At 40.9% G+C, this 19,510-nt stretch overlaps 1 protein-coding gene across 1 annotated transcript in view; it reads left to right on the top strand.

The window, feature by feature from the left end:
* The window catches only part of SLIT3 (slit guidance ligand 3), a 617,936-nt gene that overhangs the window by 47,168 nt on the left and 551,258 nt on the right, over positions 1–19,510 (top strand). The window contains exon 3 of the mRNA XM_077137609.1: positions 7,929–8,000. Coding sequence (XP_076993724.1) covers positions 7,929–8,000 — 72 coding nt within the window. The remainder of the gene's footprint in view (positions 1–7,928; positions 8,001–19,510) is intronic.

Here is a 19,510-nt window from a genome sequence, read left to right as displayed (position 1 = left end):
CTCACCTGTAAAATAGGAAATAAACAGAAGTCCCTTCCTAACTGTCATAGCCATACATATAGCATTTTATGGTTTTTATATTCTTATGAACAGTCTGTATATCCTCATTATTATGACCTGGAAAGTATCACTTTTTTTATTTAGAAATTTTTTTAGTTGTTGAGTATAACATATATGTATATAAGAAAAGAAAGAAAAAGCAATGATTTTCAAAGAACACTTCAGCAAGTAGTTACAGAAGAGTTTTCAGAGTTTGTTATGTTACTATTCCACTATTGCAGATTTTCCCTTCTAGCTGCTCCAAAACACTGGAGGCTAGAAGAAATCTATTTTTGCATGTGAAAAATAACATATATACAAAGAAACAAAAAATTTCAAAGCACATCGCAACAATTAGATTATTCTACAACGTTAGTTGTTGAACAGATTTCAGAGTTTGTTATGGGTTAAAATTCCAGAATTTTAGGTTTTTACTTCTAGCTGCTCTGAGATACTGGAGACTAAAAGAAATATCAATATAATAATTAAGCATATATACTTATTTGTTAAACCCTCCTTCTCTATATAATTCCCCCATCACTTTTGCTCTTTCTTCCACTCTTGAGTGGTATTTGGGCTATGCCCATTCTAACTTTTTCATGTTGGAAGGGGCTGTCGATAATATGGGGTAGGGTGATGGGACTAGTTGATGTTCTGGAGAGGCTGACTGCTCTGCGTTTCAGGACTTATCTGGTCCAGGGACCCATCTGGAGGTTTTAGGTTTCTGGAAAGTTACCCTAGTGCATGGAACCTTTGTAGAATCTTATATAATGCCCTAAGTGTTCTTTAGGATTGGCTGGAATGGTTTTGGTTGGGGTTGACAAGTTATGATAGGTAGCAATGTCTAATTGAAGCTTGCGTAAGAGTGACCTCCAGAGTAGCCTCTCCACTCCATTTAAACTTATTTGTTACACTTGTCTTCCCCATTTTGGTCAGGATGTCACTATTGTTCGCATGGTGCCAGGACCAGGCTCAGACCACACTCATCAGGGAGTCCTCTCCCACACCTCCAGGGAGACTTTCACCCCTGGACGTCATGTCCCACTTAGCAGGGAGGGCAATAATTTCTCTTGCAGAGTTCGGCTTAGAGAGGCCACCTCTGAACAGCAAAAGAGGTCCTCCAGAAATAACTCTTAGCATACCTACAGGTAGGCTAAGCTTCTCTGCTACATGCATAAGCTTCACCAGAGCAAGCCTCAAGATCAAGGGCTTGGCCTATTGATTTGGGTGTCCCTAATGTTTGACACAGTATCAGAGTTTTCCCCGGTGGTAAAGTTTAATAGTTCCATATTTTTTCTCCCATCCCTCAAGGGACTTTGCCAATACTTTCTGATTATCTGCTTAATATATTCTAGAATATATCCATTATACTACAGTAAACTGCATGGGATTAAAGGCTCTAATTCTTATTCTGGGCTCCCTGTGCTTGAATTGTTTAAATGATCTATCCAGACAGGTTGAGTTAGGTCATATGCTACAGAAAATTTAGGTTCTGGGCAAAATAAACCGCTCTTCCTTTGGTCTCAAAGAGTAGATGAAGTTCTCAAATATAGACAATGTCTTCCTTACCCCTGTATTCTGAATTACCTCAATCCCGACCTGATTGGCTTCATTCATCTCTAAATATCAGGTTATACAAAAATATAGAACAGCCTCTCAAAATCCAGAAATAGCAATTACCACTTTGGACTAAATGTGACTGCTGTAAGAGCTTACAATCTAGGCTCCTGTTTTCTTATAAGTATTTTCTAAATGAGACCATACAATATTTTCCCTTTTGTTTCTTGTTTATTTTGCCTCACCAGATGTCCCACCAGTTCATTCACAATGTTGCAAGCCTCACAACTTTGTTCCTTTTGGTAGCTGCATAATATTAGATCATATATATACACCAACGTTTGCAAATCTACTTCTCGGTCAGTGCATCCTTCAGCCACCTCCATTCATTAGGCATCATGTATAATGTCTAAAGTCAATAGCCCATCAACACTCTCAATTTTAGAGAATTTCATTGTTCCCAAGAGAATGATAACCAATAAACACATCCTCACCTTAACTCTCGTAACTCCCAGCAGTATTTACCCCTGGCATTGCTGTGATATTGTTGATGATTTCCTGTTAAACATATCCCATAGCATGCAATAGCAGTTTTCCCCTTATACCTCCAAATTATATACTCTTTGTTCAAGATTCATACCTTTGCAGTAATTCACGCAAGAACTAATTTATATTTGTAGTGATATTCGCTGAGACTTATGGGTCTATACAACCCCTTTCAATCATGTTCACCTTCAATATGGTAATATTACCTATAGACTCTCTAGTGAACCACCTTCACTTCTATCTTTTCCCTTACATTTGAGTTCAATCTCATTGCTAATCGTTCACCCATCTCTAACTTCCGTGTATCTCTAAGTTCCCTATATTCTGTATTTTAAGCCTCTGATTTTACCTTTACCGTGGTCATAAAAGTGGAGAAATACAGTATCTATCATTTTGTGTCTGGCTTATTTCACTCAGTATTATGTCCTGAAGGCTCATCCATCTTGTCATGTGCTTCAGGATGTCACTTCATCTCACTGCTGTATAATATTCCATCATATGTATATAACACATTTTGCTAATCCACTCGTCTGTTGATGGGCACTTGGATTGTTTCCATCTTTTGGCAACTGTGAATAAAGCTGCTATGAACATCGGTGTGCAAATGTCTGTTTGTCTTATTGCTTTCAGCTCTTCTAGGTATATACAAAGTCGTGGTGTTGCCAGGTCATAGGGCAACTCGATATATAGTTTCCTAAGGATTTGCCAAACTGTCTTCCATAGCAGCTGTGCCATTATACATCCCCACCAGCAGTGCATAAGTGCCCCAGTTTCTCCACATCCTCTCCAACATTTGTAGTTTCCTAGTTGTTTAATAGCAGCCATTCTTACAGGTGTGAGGTGGTATCTCATTGTAGTCTTGATCTGCATTTCCTTTAGAGCTAATGAGAATGAGCATGTCTTCATGGGAAGGTAGAACACTCATTGTTTTCCTGATAGAGAAGTGGTAGTAATGATGATGATGGTGATGATGACAATCAACAGTTATGTGGTACTTACCAGGGACCAAGCACCAGGCTACATAGCACTGGACTGTGTGTGAGGTCGGCACTGTTATTTGTCTTTCTTTGCTGCAGGGAAACAGAGGCACAGGCAGGTTGAGTAGTGACAGCGCCACATAGCAGGTAACTGAAAGAATTGAAATTGGAACCTAAAATATGTGCTTTCTAACCTCCAATCCAGTGCTGTTATTTATTTGCATTATAGAAAGTCAAGGAAGCCAAGTGGGTAATGGGATACCTATTTGTTAACTGCAGCCCTGAGATTCCCTGAGCATCAGGGTGTAGGGATGCTGAGATCTGAATGTGGGGCACACAGCTAGCAGGTGCTCTCCCCACCCATGTGTCCTATAGTTCTTTGGTCCCACACACTCTGTTCTCGCAATCCTAGGAAGGCGCATCATACCCTGTGTCAAGTCTTTCTTTTGCCCCAAGAAGTCATTTGTTTTGTCAAGTGACAAAAAACTGAACCTCAGAGTTCCCCACCCCTTATCCATGTTCTGACCCATACACACCTCAGTCAGAGGTTCAGTTTTAGGGTAACTTTCATTGAAGACACGTACTCAGTAAGCTCCTAATTCCAGGTGATTTGCCAATTTAAAGAATAGACGTTTCGTTCCTCTCTTTTTAGCAAATCTTTCTTCTTCCTGTATCTATAAGAGATTTCCTTTTTCACAAGTCAGAAATTTCACCTAATGCTTCATTTTCCAGCAAAGTTAAAAAAAAAATAACCCTTTTTTTTTCTTGCTATTACATCGGAAAGACTAATAAAAATTCTAATTTCCATATATGCTCTCAGCAAATAGAAAGTTTAAAATAATTATAGAAGATTGTATTAATATTCTTGGGATGGTCTGCAACATTCCTTTGCAGTTTATCTTTTCAGTTAATTGGTACATTCTTCCTTTTTGATAAGCAATGCCAAAAAAGCCTTCCGGACCCAACCCCCCTCTATAGACTCTCTTAATATACCCCGTTTCATTATCTTCATTATCAACTCAAAGACAATACCATTCAAGTGGTCCTTTATTACTGCAAAAGAATCTGCTAGGTGGGGTAGCTGTAATGCCTTCTCACAAACACCAATAAAATATCCTGACATTTTAACCGTATTTTCACTCAATCTATTCTTTTTAGCTGAGTAACCAAGACAACTATCTTTTTTGAAAAGCTTTCATCACACCTTGGCACATTCCCTGTATCTGTTTCTTATTTACAATTTATAGGGAAACCAGAAGAGACTCAATAGTCTTGAATAATTTGAGCTTGCCACCTGTTTCCATGCAGAACTGTTAGTAAGGTGCATTCCCCATGTGAATGGGGAAGAAGATAAAATGGATTGGGGAGCTTCTATCTCATCCCAGGGCAATTTTCTCCAAATGAAGTGCATTCAAGGAGAAGATACCAGAATTGCTGGAAACAATTCTTTCTTCCTCGGGGTGGGAGTGGGAAAAGGTCTCTTCTAGTGATTTCAATTTTATTCCCTTTCTTAGTAGTCTTTTGCAAGAATTTGGCACTGCCCTCATTGTCAGAGCCAGCTTTATCCCAAATGGGGTGAATAAAAGAGTTAAACTCTGCCCCAGCCATCATCACATGACACAATTTCCATTTCTGGAAAACAAAACAAAAAAATAACAGCCATGCCAAAAGAGCCGAAAATGAACATAGGTGTGTTCCTCTAAATCAGAACAGAATCAACAAAGATAACTGTTCTGGGTGCCCACCCCTCCCTGGATTCCCTGCCATCCTATATCTGGTCAGTAAAATGAGAGTGAGACCAGTGGCTTTAGTGCATGTACCTGGTTCACATCTCAACCTAGAATTCTGGATTGGGGAACTTCTATCTCATCCCAGGGCAATTTTCTCCAAATGAAGTGCATTCAAGGAGAAGATACAAGAATTGCTGGAAACAATTCTTTCCAAAATAATAAGGTTACTAGATCATTCATTCTTTAACTCATTTTTTCTTCGAATATTGATTAGCTATTGAACCTTGAAGTATCGGGTACTAGGCTGGACCCTAATCTATCTAGAATGTATATTTAGAAGAGACCTTAGAGACTTGATCAATTAGGGTCCTCTCAGGAAAAAGATGATACTCATACAGGGCAAGTGAGAATAACTAAATAAAGGGATTATGTATACAAACACAGGCAGGGTAAAGAGAAGCCAAGAAGAGATGGTGCACTTACATGGGGCTAACAATATTGGGAGGTCGCTAGTACCTCCTAGGCCTGAAGAAACAATAGGAGGAAGTGGTTACAAGAGCCCAGCAAAGGTAGGGAGTCCCTGGCAGGACCTGTGGCCTTAGTTAGCAGGACATATTTAACCTGAAGTGACTTGGCAAGGAGGGTGCTGGGGATAAATCCCCAACCTCAGTCTCCTCCTACCCTCTGATCTGCTGCTGGTGACTCCCATTGGCTGAGCCCACAGGAAACCAGAGGTCCAAGAAGCTACTTTAGACAGCTTCCCAAGCCTGAGCAAGGTGGAGAAGGAAAAGATATCTAATACAGATACCAGCCTCTCACAGTCACGCTTTTTTTTTTAATTCGCATTTTGAAAGAAGCTGGCAGTTTTTTGGTCAGTTAGCATCATAAGAGGTTGGAAAGAGGTTCCTCCAGAAATTCAGAGGGAATATGACATTCAGGTACCCTGGAGTTGGTCCTTGTTATAATTGGGAAATAATGACAAGCTCTGTGACTGATTAATTGATTGACTGATAGTCCAAACCCAACTAAATAACCCCCCAGTCACTAATAAGGAACATGCTCATTGTTTAGCAAGATGTGCTAATGTGAGTCTATTAACCTCCCGGTGCCCTCCTTGCCCTATGGCAGAATGGAAAAGGATGAGAAGGAAAAAGAATGAACATTTATTAAGTCACTCATTGTATTCTGTATCCTAGGCTAGATGACATGCACGCTTTATTCATTCTTTATTCTCACAAGATTTATAAGATGTTTTATTTTCTTCACCTTACACCTGCGCAATCTGAGACGTAGAGAGGTTGACCAGCTAGCCCAATGTTATACCAACCGCTGGTAAGGAAACAGGAGAGAGATTCAAAACTAGATCTCGGAAGAACACCAGATCGGGAGGTAGAAGGCTCACCCCTCCGTAGCTGTGTGACCTCTTGCAATTAATTTCTCCTTGGGTGAGTCTCCTAATCCCTCTGTTCAGCCATTTCTGTAGTTGTTAAGTGAATGCTTACAAGAGGCCAGCCTCCAAGAGCCGGAAGTAAAATAAATGTGTGAATCAGAGTGGATGAGGACTGTGGCAAACTGGAGATCCCATGTTGCCTGGTTGACCATAGCAGCAATACCCAGTTCTGGTCAGTCATTGATATTTGGGAACATGAGAGCTGATTTTTCAGAATGAGCCTCTTTGTTTGTATTTGCGTGTATATGTGTGTGTGTCTAATCTGGTTTTCCAGTGGTTGCAATGAATATTTAAAAAATTAAGATATCATTGAGTCTAAACAAATTACCCATTCCAGCTCTGAAAGACTAAATTTGAGAAATTTCAAGGGCCCTATATCATCCTTTTCCTTGATATAAAATCAGTATGGATGTAGCCCAAAGTCCTCTTTAGTATTTTATTCATTCAGTAAGCATTTATTGAGTGGCTGCTGTTCTAGGCACCTGTACTAGGGCTGGAGTGCAATGATGAGCACAGTGTCTGACCCTCTGGGACCTCAGGCATGGTGGGGGAAATGGACTTGAAAGTTAATCATGAAGGCCCCGGTGTTCTGCCTAAGACGTGCAGAAGTGTGTGAGAGGTTGAGGAGGGTCTTCCTTTCCTTTCACCTTTCCTTCAGGTGTTTTAGACACCTCACCTCCCTAATCCAGAGAAGCCCACAGCCCTTCCCAACCTCCACCTTTCAAAGAAACATCCTTAAATCACAACTGCACCCCACCCTGCCAAATACCTTTCAGCCACCAACTAAATCGATATCCTGCCTCAGACCAAGGCCAGGCCCAAGTGGAAAGTATGCAGCTCCATCGCTTCCCTTACCCTCCTGTTCAGCTAATCATTTTTAAAGGCCCATTTATTTTGTTGTTATTGTTAGGGTAACAAATGTTTCATTGTATGTTCAATTCTTGGGATATGCCACATGCATGAATCAAGCTCTCATAAGCAGGGCTTTATAATCACCTGCCTGGAGGGGTTTGGGGTCAGCAGAGCCTAGGGGTGGAGGCTGTGGCTAGGGGACTTTAGGAGACCTCACATTTGTGATTAGGTCTAAGCCAGATCATTATCCTCAGGGTGGAAACTTCCAGGCCCTGGGAAAGGGGATCCGGATAACCAGGATGGTTTTCTTAGCCACAGGCAGTTTTCTGACAAAAGTCTCACTCTTTTTACTGGAAGGATGACCCAGGGAAGGGTGAGCTGGGAGCTTCTATTCAATGAAGTATTTTTGAATCTTGGAGGAGGTTGTTAGGAGAGAGGAGATGCTGAATATATGTGTGGTTTTTATAAGGAGTAGCTTTTACCTCTTCCTTTTCTGTGCAACATCCTGCAGCGCTCGGGGGGACATTTGCTGAGAACATTCTTAAAATAGAGGCATGGAAACCAATCTGTCAGGTAGAAGTGTGCAGGCGGTGAAACCCTGGTTACCGTGACACCAAGCTGGGATTGAAGTTATCTTGTCCCACCAGGCAGATCCAGGCTGGAGGGGCCCAGAGGGCGCTGGGAGGGGTCGAGTGGCCCTGCCTGCAGGGCCTGAGCCAAGCGCGAGGCCTTTGAGTCCAGTTTTGTCCTTGACCTTTGCCGCTTCTGTGGTTCTAGGCATCTGGAAGACAACCAGGTCAGTGTCATCGAGAGAGGCGCCTTCCAGGCTCTGAAGCAGCTGGAGCGATTGTAAGTACAGCACAACCTCTTTTCTTGAAAAGTCTTAATTTTTTTTTCTTATTAAATTGGCCTCCTTGTGACCTTGCTAAAAAAAAGTTTCCAATGTTTAATAAGGCTTTTGCTATTGTCTTTAATGCACATTAAGAGCATATTAAGAAGATACTGAGAATCATTTAAATTCTTTCACTTTGAAAGAACCTAGAATCAGTAACCTGGGTTTTTTTTGTTTCTTCTCCCGCTTGACTTAAGTCCGGATATCTGTACTTGGGACTGGTTTTCACCCAAGCCCCAACCTTTCCTTTCTCTAGGAGGGGAGCCTGCATTGTCCTCGTCATGGAAACTGCCCCAGATCCTCTTTTATACCCCTGTACTGGAAGCAAGCTCCCTCCCCTGCCCTCTCCTCTCAGCGACCCCTGCCCCATGCTCGTGGACGAGTGGGCGATGCCTTCCATGTACTTGTGTCTCTTCTGAGTGAGCATTAGCCTGCATCAGGAAGCCCACACATTTCCACGAGAGAAAACATTTCCAGTGGTTTAAAAATAGGCCGGCAGTTCTGACTCTATTAGAGAAAGAGAGAGGAGAAGGGGTGGGAGTGGGAGACAGATGGAGCCTCCATTTGTTTTGTTGATTAATACTTCTGCAGAAAACTCTTGGGTCACTTTGATGATGGGGCCTGCTCGGATGGTTAAGTGGGCAGCTTCACCTTTGCTCGGTTAATCACATCTGGCAGCTCATAACATCTGGATATGCACTTTCTGCCCTCTGAGCCAGGATTGTCCCCAAGAGCACTTAGTCATGCTGGTGGGCGTCGCTCTTCAGTGCTTCCCTCCGCATCCTGGTTGACCTAACATTTCAACTCCTTTCTGCAATTTGGGGGCATGGCTGCAAGAGCTCCCTGCTCCAGCCGCTTACCTGGTAGGATCACGCTCTGAATAGCTGCCAAAACCAACGTACAGGGACCAGCTTAGGTATGGTGGAGTGCCTTCCACCAACTTGTTCGCTTTGTGACTTGTCATTCTGTCCCTTGGAGTAGTTTCATCTGGGACAGCACGGGAATGGGGGAGGTCTTCATTTCTTGTCATTTGGTATTACTCAGCAAAATCCTTTACTCCCACTCTGGGTGTGGATGGTCTTATTTATTACTCCCCTTCTAGGTCAAATGTCAGCATATGGGCTGCCATCATAGGCTTGAATATATGAGATTTTTTTCTTGTAAGGAAAAATAGTTATAAAGATAATGAAAGTTGCATCTGTTTATACTTTTATTGAAGTTCCTTAAAATTCACATTTTTCTCCTTATTTAGGCCAAGAGAAAAAGAAAATTATTTGTTAAACCTGGTTTCTCTGTATGAAATATTCAACATTAACATGGAAAGATAAATCCACACTTACTTGTAAAAAGGCTACTTCTTACTCCGTACACTGATTAGAAACATAAATATGTTCCCAATTCATTAATTCCATAGTTGTTGCAAGGGAACTAATTGCACATCTTGGACATGTCAGGAACTAGGCCAGTTGTTTTCTATGCTGTCGTTATTTTATCCCCACAACATTCCCGTGAGGTGTTATTACTCTCATTTTGCAGATGAGGAGACAAAGGCCCAGGGAGGTTAAGCCAAGAAATTGTCAGGATGGAGCCAAGACTCAAAGCCACATCTGTCTGACATCAAAGCCCACGTCCTTTCCTACTCCTGTGCTGCAGACATTAGATGAAGTATGAACTTTAGCAGTGGCCCTACACATAGCCTCTCACAGACCCATATAACTCCAGGGAATAGCAGTGAACAATTCTGGCAAAAGGCACTTTTCCTTGGCTTGGTGTACAAGGCTAAATACCTTGTATTTCTGTGGAATGGTGGGGATGAGAATTCCAGAGTAAACCTGATTCTTTCTCTCCTTTGGTGTATTAGTAGAGTAATGAGGCTGCTATACCAGATAAACCCTCAAATCTCAGTGACTTAACACAGTGGAAATTTATTTCTTATTCATATAAACCCCAAGATGGGTGTTTCTGATTACCTAGACTCACCTCTCTGAGCAGAGACTCAGGGACACATTCCTTCCATTTCTTAGCTCTGCCCTTTTTGAATCTTGGCTTCCACAGTAGCAACGTTTGTCTGCAGCAAGGCAGTGGAGGGGAAGACAGCATGAAGTGTTGCACATGGGAGGGTTGCATGGGTGAGGCCCGGAAGAAGTACAGGGCACTCCTCTTACATACCTTGGCTAGAACTCAATTACATAGCCACAGTGAACTGCAGGGAATGATGTGTGCCCAGAGAGAAGAGGAAACAGGCTTAGTGAGCAGCTAGCCAGTCTCTGACTTATGTTGCAAATGAAGTGAAGAAACACTTGGTCGGGAAGAAGCACGGAAGTATGGGCAACTAAACTAGAGTGCACAGCTGGATAGGTTCTTTCATTTAAGGTTTTCATTTAAGTATTCTCATGGTGTGCGTGTGTGAGAGAGAGAGAGAGAAAAATGTTAATCCTGGCTGGTTTTAATCTGGTCTTGGTTAACCAGTCTGTCCCCAAACAGGCTGAGAGATAGAGAATAGAAAAAATGCAAAGTCTTTGCTATTTACAGTTGAAGAATGAGATGGCTGATTGCACATCTCTAACTATCACTCCTGGCTCACCTTGCCTGGGTCTCTATACTCTGCAGTAGATTAATCTTTATTGAGCATAGTCTAAAATAAAGATTGGAAAGTTCGTGGGTTTGATAATCCATTTTTAGAGGGATTTCCACTTTTAATGGTCATTATTTGTTTGTTCCCTTGGGGCTTAGTGGGAAAGGAGAGGGAAGTCTGTCCTTTAGAGTTCAACTCAAAATTTTCTGTTCTGCCATGAAAACCCATCCCCCAACTCAGACTGAGTTGGGGCCCCTTCTCTTATAACAATCCATGATTTTTGTTCCCACAGCATTTATTATACCATGCTAAAACTTCCTATCTGCTCAGTTGTGTCTCCTAAAGATGCGTATGTTGAGGTCAGGAATCATGTCCTATTTAGGTCTTTATCCCAAAGCCTACAACAAGGTATGATAGTAAATGCCTGAGGAATATTTAGTAAATACTCAAGTTTTTGTCCTGTACCAGTGGTTCTGAACCAGGACCAATTTTGTACCCCAGGGACATTTGTCAAAATCTGGAGACATTTTTGGTATCCGAATTGGGGGATTTTACTGGCATTTATTGGGTAAATGGACAGGAATATTGCAAAACACCCTGCAATGCCCAGGGTAGTCCCCACAATAGAAAATTTTCTGACTCAAAATGTTAATAGTGCTGACATTGACAAATCTTATTCTCTACCTTCTCTGTATCAGATAGTGTGTTAGACTATATCATTTAATCCACACAACCTTATTATTAGGCTAGAATTCCATATCCCTGATATGAAAAAAATATAAAATAGAAAGCATAATCTACGAAGTAATCTCGCTAAATTGAATTTAACTAGATCTAACTTCTTGTTTCTGGGAAGTGGACAAGTTGGAGGAATAAGATAAATGATACTGAGGAGAAACAGTCACATTCAGAAGATAACTTCCTGGTGTCTTCAAAAAGTCAATGTCATGAAAAGGAGTGGAGTTGACTATTACAGATTAAAAGAAACCTAGAATAGAAGTAGTAGCCCAGAAATTGGGTTCGATGAAATTAAAGTGTTCCAAAGTCCTTGAATTATCTAGGAAGTGATAAAAGTACCAATGCTTATTGCCTTATTAAATGTATGGTATATGTCTAGTCTATTGGACAACCTCTACAAAGCATAGTAGTGTGTGTGTGTTTGTGTGAATCAACCTAATAGATTGAGAAGGGGCATAGAATAATACAAAAGTACTTCACTGACTTTTAGGAAGGCAAAAAAGGAGAGAAAAAAACATAGAACAAATGGGAAAATAGCAAACACATGGAAAGATAAGTCATTTAAATGCAAATATAGAATTGCCTTAAATGTAAATGCATTAATAGTTCAGTTAAAAGATACCATTTGTCATCATAGGTAAAAAAAAGCAAACAACAAGTATATGCTTCTTACAAAAGATAAAGATTAAACATAAGGAGAGAAAATTTTAAAGTAAAACTTAAAGAAAATTGATATAGCCTTATTAAAACTAGAAAATGTAGGCTTTAAAACAAGAAACACTGGAGAGAAAGAGAGACGTTTCATAATTATAAAGGAGTAGGTCTACCATGAAGAATCAGAAAATCTGTGTTTGTATGTATCTAACAGAGCCTCAAAATATTGGTGGAACTCTGCAAAAAAACATTGATAGAGCAAAAAAGATACATAAAAAAGTCCCTAATACAGTTAAAATACCTTTCTCTGTAATCGTTAGAATGGCATACAATTATTAGTAGCAATATAGAGTAATTTATTAACAATATTTGCAAAAATGATCTAATTTATATATATAGAACACTGAAACCAACAACTGTAGAATAAACATTCCTTTCAAGTACATATGGAACATTTACCAAATATTGGTCTAGAAAGCAAATATCAAAGGATTAAATCATGTGGAGCATGTTCCCTGATCACAACAGAGCTGAGCTAGAAGAAAATTTAAAAAAATAAGAAATTCCAAAATGTTTGGAAATGGAATAATATACTGTATTAGTTAGGGTTCTCTACAGAAACAGAATCAACAGGAAATAATCGTAAATATAAAATTTATAAAAGTGTCTCATGTAACCATGGGAACGTACAGTCCAAAATCTGTAGGGCAGACTGTGAAACTGATGATTCCAATGGAGGGTCTGGATGAACTTCACAGGAGAGGGTCGCTGGATGAAGCAGGAAGAGAGCTTGTCTCTTCTGAATCCTTAGAAGGCTTCCATTGATTAGATTAATGGAATTAATTCTTGCAGAAGGCACTCCCCTTGGCTGATTACAAATGGAATCAGCTGTGGATGCATCCAACGTGATCATAATTTAATTCTATGAAATGTCCTCATAGCAACAGACAGGCCAGCACTTGCCCAACCAGACAAACAGGTACCACCACTTGGCCAAGTTGACACATGAACCTGACCATGACAGTCCATCCCTTGTCAACTCGGCAGCTACACACATCACCTTAAACCATACCTAATTTCTAAATAAAAAACAATAAAGCACACGTTTTTTCTTTCACCTAACAATACTCAACTGTCCTGCATATAACCAGAAACACATTAAATCTCTCCAGAATAGGATGCAAGTCCTTGGGTAATATTCATTCTTAAATTTGATATCTTATGACTTAAATAGTATGACATGAACAAAACAAATTACAGACCTTATTTCTGTAACTGATCATGTAATCATAGTTCATATTTATCACTACCTTCTTCCACTACCCATTCCATGCTCCCTTTACAAAACCTCAGCAAGCACTTCAGCTGACCGTGGTTCTTTGCCTGATGGGGTGATCCAAACCTTCATTCCTGAAGTTTCAGAGCCATTGGTAGCCCTGCCAGGATTGGGTTGTTGCAGTTTTCCACTGATTTTAATCACAGGACTTGGTAGTACTGAAAGATGCCCTAGTGGATCTCCTATATTCCAGGAAAACTCTTCTTTACCTCCATGGCATAGTTGCAGTCCTATTTCCCCCTGATAGTCAGGGTCAATCACCCCAGCCAATAATGTAATCCCCTTCTTGGCTTGTTGATCCAGGGGCATGAGTAGCCCAAAGTGACCAGGTGGCAGTCTTAGATTCCAGTTTCAATGGAATAATTGTTGTTTCTCCTGGTGGAAGCAGCCCCCCTTTTGGAACTAAAACCTGTAGGCCATAAGAGCTCAGGGTTGCAGGGACAGGAAGCAAAAATTTTCCTAGGTCATCACTAGGGGTAATAGTGAGTGGTACCACTCCCATTTCCACCCCTTGGTTCCTAGACCCATGGATCCTGGCTATGGGAGAAACAGCACCATACAGCAGACATTGATTCAGAGCATACACAGCTTCCTGGAGAACATTACCCCAGCCTTTCAAGGTATTGCCACCTAGTTGGCACTGTAATTGAGTTTTCAAAAGGCCATTCCACCATTCTATCAATCCAACTGCTTCTGGATGATGGGGAACATGGTAAGACCAGAGAATATCATGAGCATGTGCCCATTCCCACACTTAATTTTCTGTGAAGTGTCTTCCTAGATCAGAAGCAATGCTGTGTGGAATACCATGATGATGGATAAGGCATCTGTAAGCCCACGGATGGTAGCTTTGGCAGAAGCATTGCATGCAGGGAAAGCAAACCCATATCAAGAGTATGTGTCTGTTCCAGTTAGAACAAATCACTGCCCCTTCCATGAAGGGAGCGGTCCAATGTAATTAACCTGCCACCATGTAGTTGGCTGGTCACCTCAGGGAATGGTGCCATATCGGAAACTGAGTGTGGGTCTCTGCTGCTGGCAGATTGGGCATTCAGCAGTGGCTGTAGACAAGTCAGCCTTGGTGAGTGGAAGTCCATGTTGCTGAGCCCATGCATAACCTCCATCCCTACCACCATGGCCACTTTGTTCATGAGCCCATTGGGCAATGACAGGAGTTGCTTGGGAAAGATGCTGACTGGTATCCACAGAATGGGTCATCTTTTCCACTTGATTATTAAAACCTTCATCTGCTGAAGTCACCGTCTGGTGCTCATTCACATGGAATGCAAATATGTTCTTGTTTTTAGCCTACTCAGAAAGTTCTATCCACATACCTCTTTCCCAGACCTCTTTGTCACCAATTTTCCAATTAATGGTCTTTCCAAGTCCCAGACCATACAGCCAAACCATTAACAACAGCCCATGAGTAAGTATACAAATGCACCTCTGGCCAGTTCTCCTTCCAAACAAAATGAACAACCAGGTTCACTGCTCAAAATTCTGCCCACTGGGAGGATTTCCACTCACCACTGTCCTCCAAGGACACCCCAGAAAGGGGTTGTGGTGCTACAGCTGTCCACTTTTGGGTAGTACCTGTGATTCATGCTGAACCATCTGTAAACCAGGCCCGAGTTTTCTCTTCCTCAGTCAATTCACTGTAAGGAACTCCCCAAGAGGCCCTAGCTCTGGTCTGGGAGAGAAGGTAATGTGGTAGAAGTGGAGACCATGGACATTTGGGCCACTTCCTCATGTAACTTACCTGTGCTTTCAGGACCTGCTCTGGCCCTATCTCATATATACCATTTCCATTTTATGATAGAGTGCTGCTGTGCATGCCCAACTTTATGGCTTGGTGGGTCAGACAACACCCAACTCATGATAGGCCACTCAGGTCTCATGGTAACTTGATGACCCAAGGTTAAGTGTTCAGTCTCTACTAAGGCCCAGTAGCAGGCCAAAAGTTGTTTCTCAAAAGGAGAGTAGTTGTCTGCAGCAGGTGGTAAGGCCTTGCTCCGAAATCCTAAGGGTCTGCATTGTGATTCTCCAATAGGGCCCTGCCAAATGCTCCAAACAGCATCTCTATTTGCCACTGCCACTTCCAGCACCATTGGATCTGCTGGATCATATGATCCAAGTGACAGAGCAGTTTGTACAGCAGCCTGGACCTGTCGCAGAGCCTCCTCTTGTTCAGCTCCCCACTCAAAATTAGCAGGTGTTCTGGTCACTTGATAAATGGGCTGGAATAGCACACCCAAATGAGGAATACATTGTTGCCAAAATCCAAAGAGACCAACGAGGGGTTGTGCCTCTTTTTTGGTCATAGGAGGGGTCAGATGCAGCAACTTATCCTTCACCTTAGAAGGGATATCTCAACATGCCCCATACTACTAGACACCTAGAGAGTTCACTGAAATGGAAGGCCCTATCCCCTGACACAAATGCCTTACCAGAAAGTCTAGAGTAGTTGCTACTTCTTGCTCACTAAGTCCAACCAACATTATATCATCAATATAATGGACCAGTGTGATGGCTTGTGGAAGGGAGAAATGATCAAGGTCCCTCTGGGCAAGATTATGACATAGGGCTGCAGAGTTGATATACCCCTGAGGTAGGACAGTGAAAGTATACTGCTGACCTTGCCAGTTGAAAGCAAACTGTTTCTGGTGGTCCTTACTAACAGCTATAGAGAAAAAAGCATTTGCCAGATCAATACCTGCATACCAGGTACAAGGGGATGTATTGATCTGCTCAAGCAATGATACCACATCGGGAACAGCAGCTGCAATTGGAGTTACCACCTGGTTGAGTTTATGATAATCCACTGCCATCCTCCAAGACCGATCTATTTTCTGCACAAGCCAAGTAAGAAAGTTGAATGGGAATGTGACAGGAATCACCACCCCTGCATCCTTCAAATCCTTAAGAGTGGCAGTAATCTCTGAAATCCCTCCAGAAATCTGATATTGCTTCTGACTTACTATTTTGTTAGGTAGAGGTAGTTCTAGTGGCTTCCTCTTGGCCTTTCCCACTGTAATAGCCCTCACTGCATGAGTTAGAGAGCCAGTGTGGGGATTCTGCCAGTTGCTCAATATGTCTATTCCAATCATACATTCTGGAACTGAGGAAATAACTATAGAATGGGTCCAGGGGCCCACTGGACCCACTGTGAGATGGACCTGAGCTAAAATTCCATCGATCACTTGGCCTCCATAAGCCCCCACTCTGGCTGGTAGACCAGAGTGATGTTTTGTGTCCCCTGGAATTATGTCACTTCTGAACCAGTGTCCAATGATCCCCCAAGTATCTGATCATTTCCTTTTCCCCAATGCACAGTTACCCTGGTAAAAGGCTGTCGGTCTCCTTGGGGAAGGCTTGAAGGAAGATTAACAGTACCAATTTTTGGTAATGTAACAGGATTCTCCCCAAAGGGACCTGGCCTCCTCTTCATTCAAGGGGCATTGAGTCTGTAAACTGTCTCAAGTCTGGAAATTGATTAAGGGGCCGTGACTCTGTGTTTTTGTAATTCAGATTAGACTTCTGTCTAGAACTCTTTTGTTCATACAGCTCAAACAAGAATTTAGTAGACTACCCATCTATTGATTTATAGGTACCCCATGATTTACTAGCCAATGCCACAAATCTCTGTGAGTCAGATTATTTTGACTCCTGCTTTGAGTTTGCTGTCTATTATAATAGCCATGTCCACCCTGTCTTTGGTGATTAAGTGCTGCCACCTGGCTTCTGCCAACTCGAGACCCAGTCATCCCATTGTTTTAAGGATTCTAGCTCAGTGACAGCAGTTCCCACAGTACTATCTGACCTACAGAGAAGTGCAACTACAGATGGCTTCTTCAGGGATGATGGCATTAGTCTCACAAATTTATTTCTCACTATTCTGATAAAAAGTGCATCCTCTGGACATTCCTGGAGTGTAAGAGCAGGCTTTGCATGATAAATCCACTCTAATATTCCAGTCTCTCTAAGCCTCTGGATCCTCTCATCTACATTATACCAGGGCAGTTCTGGCATTCCAACCTCAAGTAATGTTGGCCACCTTTTGATCCATCTTTCAACCAACCATCCAAACAAACTGTTAATGCCTTTTCTAACCCCTCAAGCTATAACATCGAATGCAGAATCTCTGCTTAGCAGGCCCATATCAGTAAATTCAGCCTGATGCAAATTTATATCCCTCCCACCATTATCCCACACCCTTAAATCCATTACCACATGTATCCCCCTGATTTCTGTCCATATAAATTGGAAAACTCACACAGTTCTTTTGGCGTATAATGTACCTCCTCATGCGTGATACTTTGTACCTCACCTTTAGGGGCCTGTTGGGACTTTAGTCTAGTTATAGGTCTGAAAGAAATGAGGGGTGGTGGAGGATCAGGAAAAAAATTAGAAATATCTTCCAAGCCATTTGCTTCAGGGCATTCATTTGCAGTTTCATCTGGTGAAACAGGATTAATCACTCTAGGGCTAATCCCTTCAGATGGAGGTTGGGTGGCCAACTGCTCAAGGCAGGCTGGAGGTGCAGCAGCAAGAATAACAAAGTAGAAGAAAGGAAATCCTTAAGGTCAAAACATATGAAATAGATAACAAATATATAATAGAAAACTCTAGAAGCCCAAATTTCTTTCTAGAAACAATTAATACAATGATAAAGGTAAATAAAAAAAGAGAAAAAAACAAATCACCAATTTTAAGAATAAAAATGACAGACATAATCTACTTACAAATATTAAAATGATAGCAAATATTGAACTATATGCCACTGATTTTAAGGATTAAGTGAAATGGAAAATCTAAACAAGAGTAATAGAAAATATGCCTAGTCCTGTATCTATTAAAATAATTAAATTTTTAATTAAAACATTCTTTCAAGGGCCACAGTGGCTCAGCAGGCAAGGACACTTGCCTGCCATGCCAGAGGACCCGGGTTTGTTTCCCGGTGCCTGCCCATGTAAAAAAAAAAAAAAAAAAAAAAACATTCTTTCAAGAAAAATCTACCTTTAGAACATATCACCAATGAATTCCATCAAAGTTTTAAGAATTAAATAGTATCGACTTATCCCGCACTCCTTCTATAAAATTAATGAACATTTGTCCCTTGGCCAGCACATATGCTTGATAGCCAAACTGAACAAGGACATTTCAAGAAAAATATAAACTAACATATTTCATGAATGTTTATACAAACTTCTTAATAAAATACTAGCAAAGTGAATTTAGTGAACAGGGTAATGTATTACAACCAAGTTTAACTTATTTGAGGAATTCAAGGTTGGTTTAATATTTGAAAATGCCCCCTCCCAAATTAAAACCAAAACTAAAGACACATAAAAAAAAATCTATAATAAAACCAGTTGAGAAAATGTCCCAGTAGTTTCCAATTATGAGGAGGTAGTGAAAAAAATAAAAATAAAACTGACAAGTACAAGGCTATTGTAGTATTTCATCTCTCTGAAAGAAAGTAGGGGAATGACAACTGAAGTTCTCTTGACCCTGAGAATAGGACATTACCAATGTGAACTCACTTGAAAGCACAGTGGTCAATTTTAGAAAAGCTTCCAAAAATGGAAGGGAGTTCGGACAAGATGCAATCATGGTAAGTTCGAAGGATCCATGATGTGATAGTACTTGGAGCATATTGGGCCCTGTAAATGCTTCAAACTAACAAAACAAGGCTGTTTCCCAAGAAAAGCTACCATTGATGAGAAACTTCTGGAGTAGTTGATCAGAAGACAAATCATAATGGAAATGGAAAGAAATATCTTGGTAAAAATTATAGTCGTCATCAGAAGAGTCAGAACTTAGAAAATGTGGGCTGTGTTTCTCATTATTTTTTCAAAAACAAACAAGAATAAGCTGTAGAGTTTCAAAGCTAAAAATATTATTCTGGCTCCCTCCTCCTTTCTAAAGGAAAATTTTTTTCGCTTAAGAAACAAACAACCAAAAAGATCATGATTTTCGCTCACACGAAGATATTTTTAAGGAAAGATAAAAAAATGAGAAGTATAAAAACCCTTCTAGAAACAATTAAAACAGGCCAGAAAGAGATGACCACAAAACAGATGAAAGCTATAATTAATACGAGTTCAAAATTAGCTATAAAATTTAGGATGATGCAACCTATAAAAGAAAAATATAAATATGAA

This window comes from Tamandua tetradactyla, chromosome 20 (genome assembly GCF_023851605.1).
Source record: "Tamandua tetradactyla isolate mTamTet1 chromosome 20, mTamTet1.pri, whole genome shotgun sequence".
NCBI lineage: Eukaryota > Metazoa > Chordata > Mammalia > Pilosa > Myrmecophagidae > Tamandua > Tamandua tetradactyla.
The sequence above is the reverse complement of the archived record's forward strand: the minus strand, read 5'-3'. Positions and strand labels throughout refer to the sequence as shown.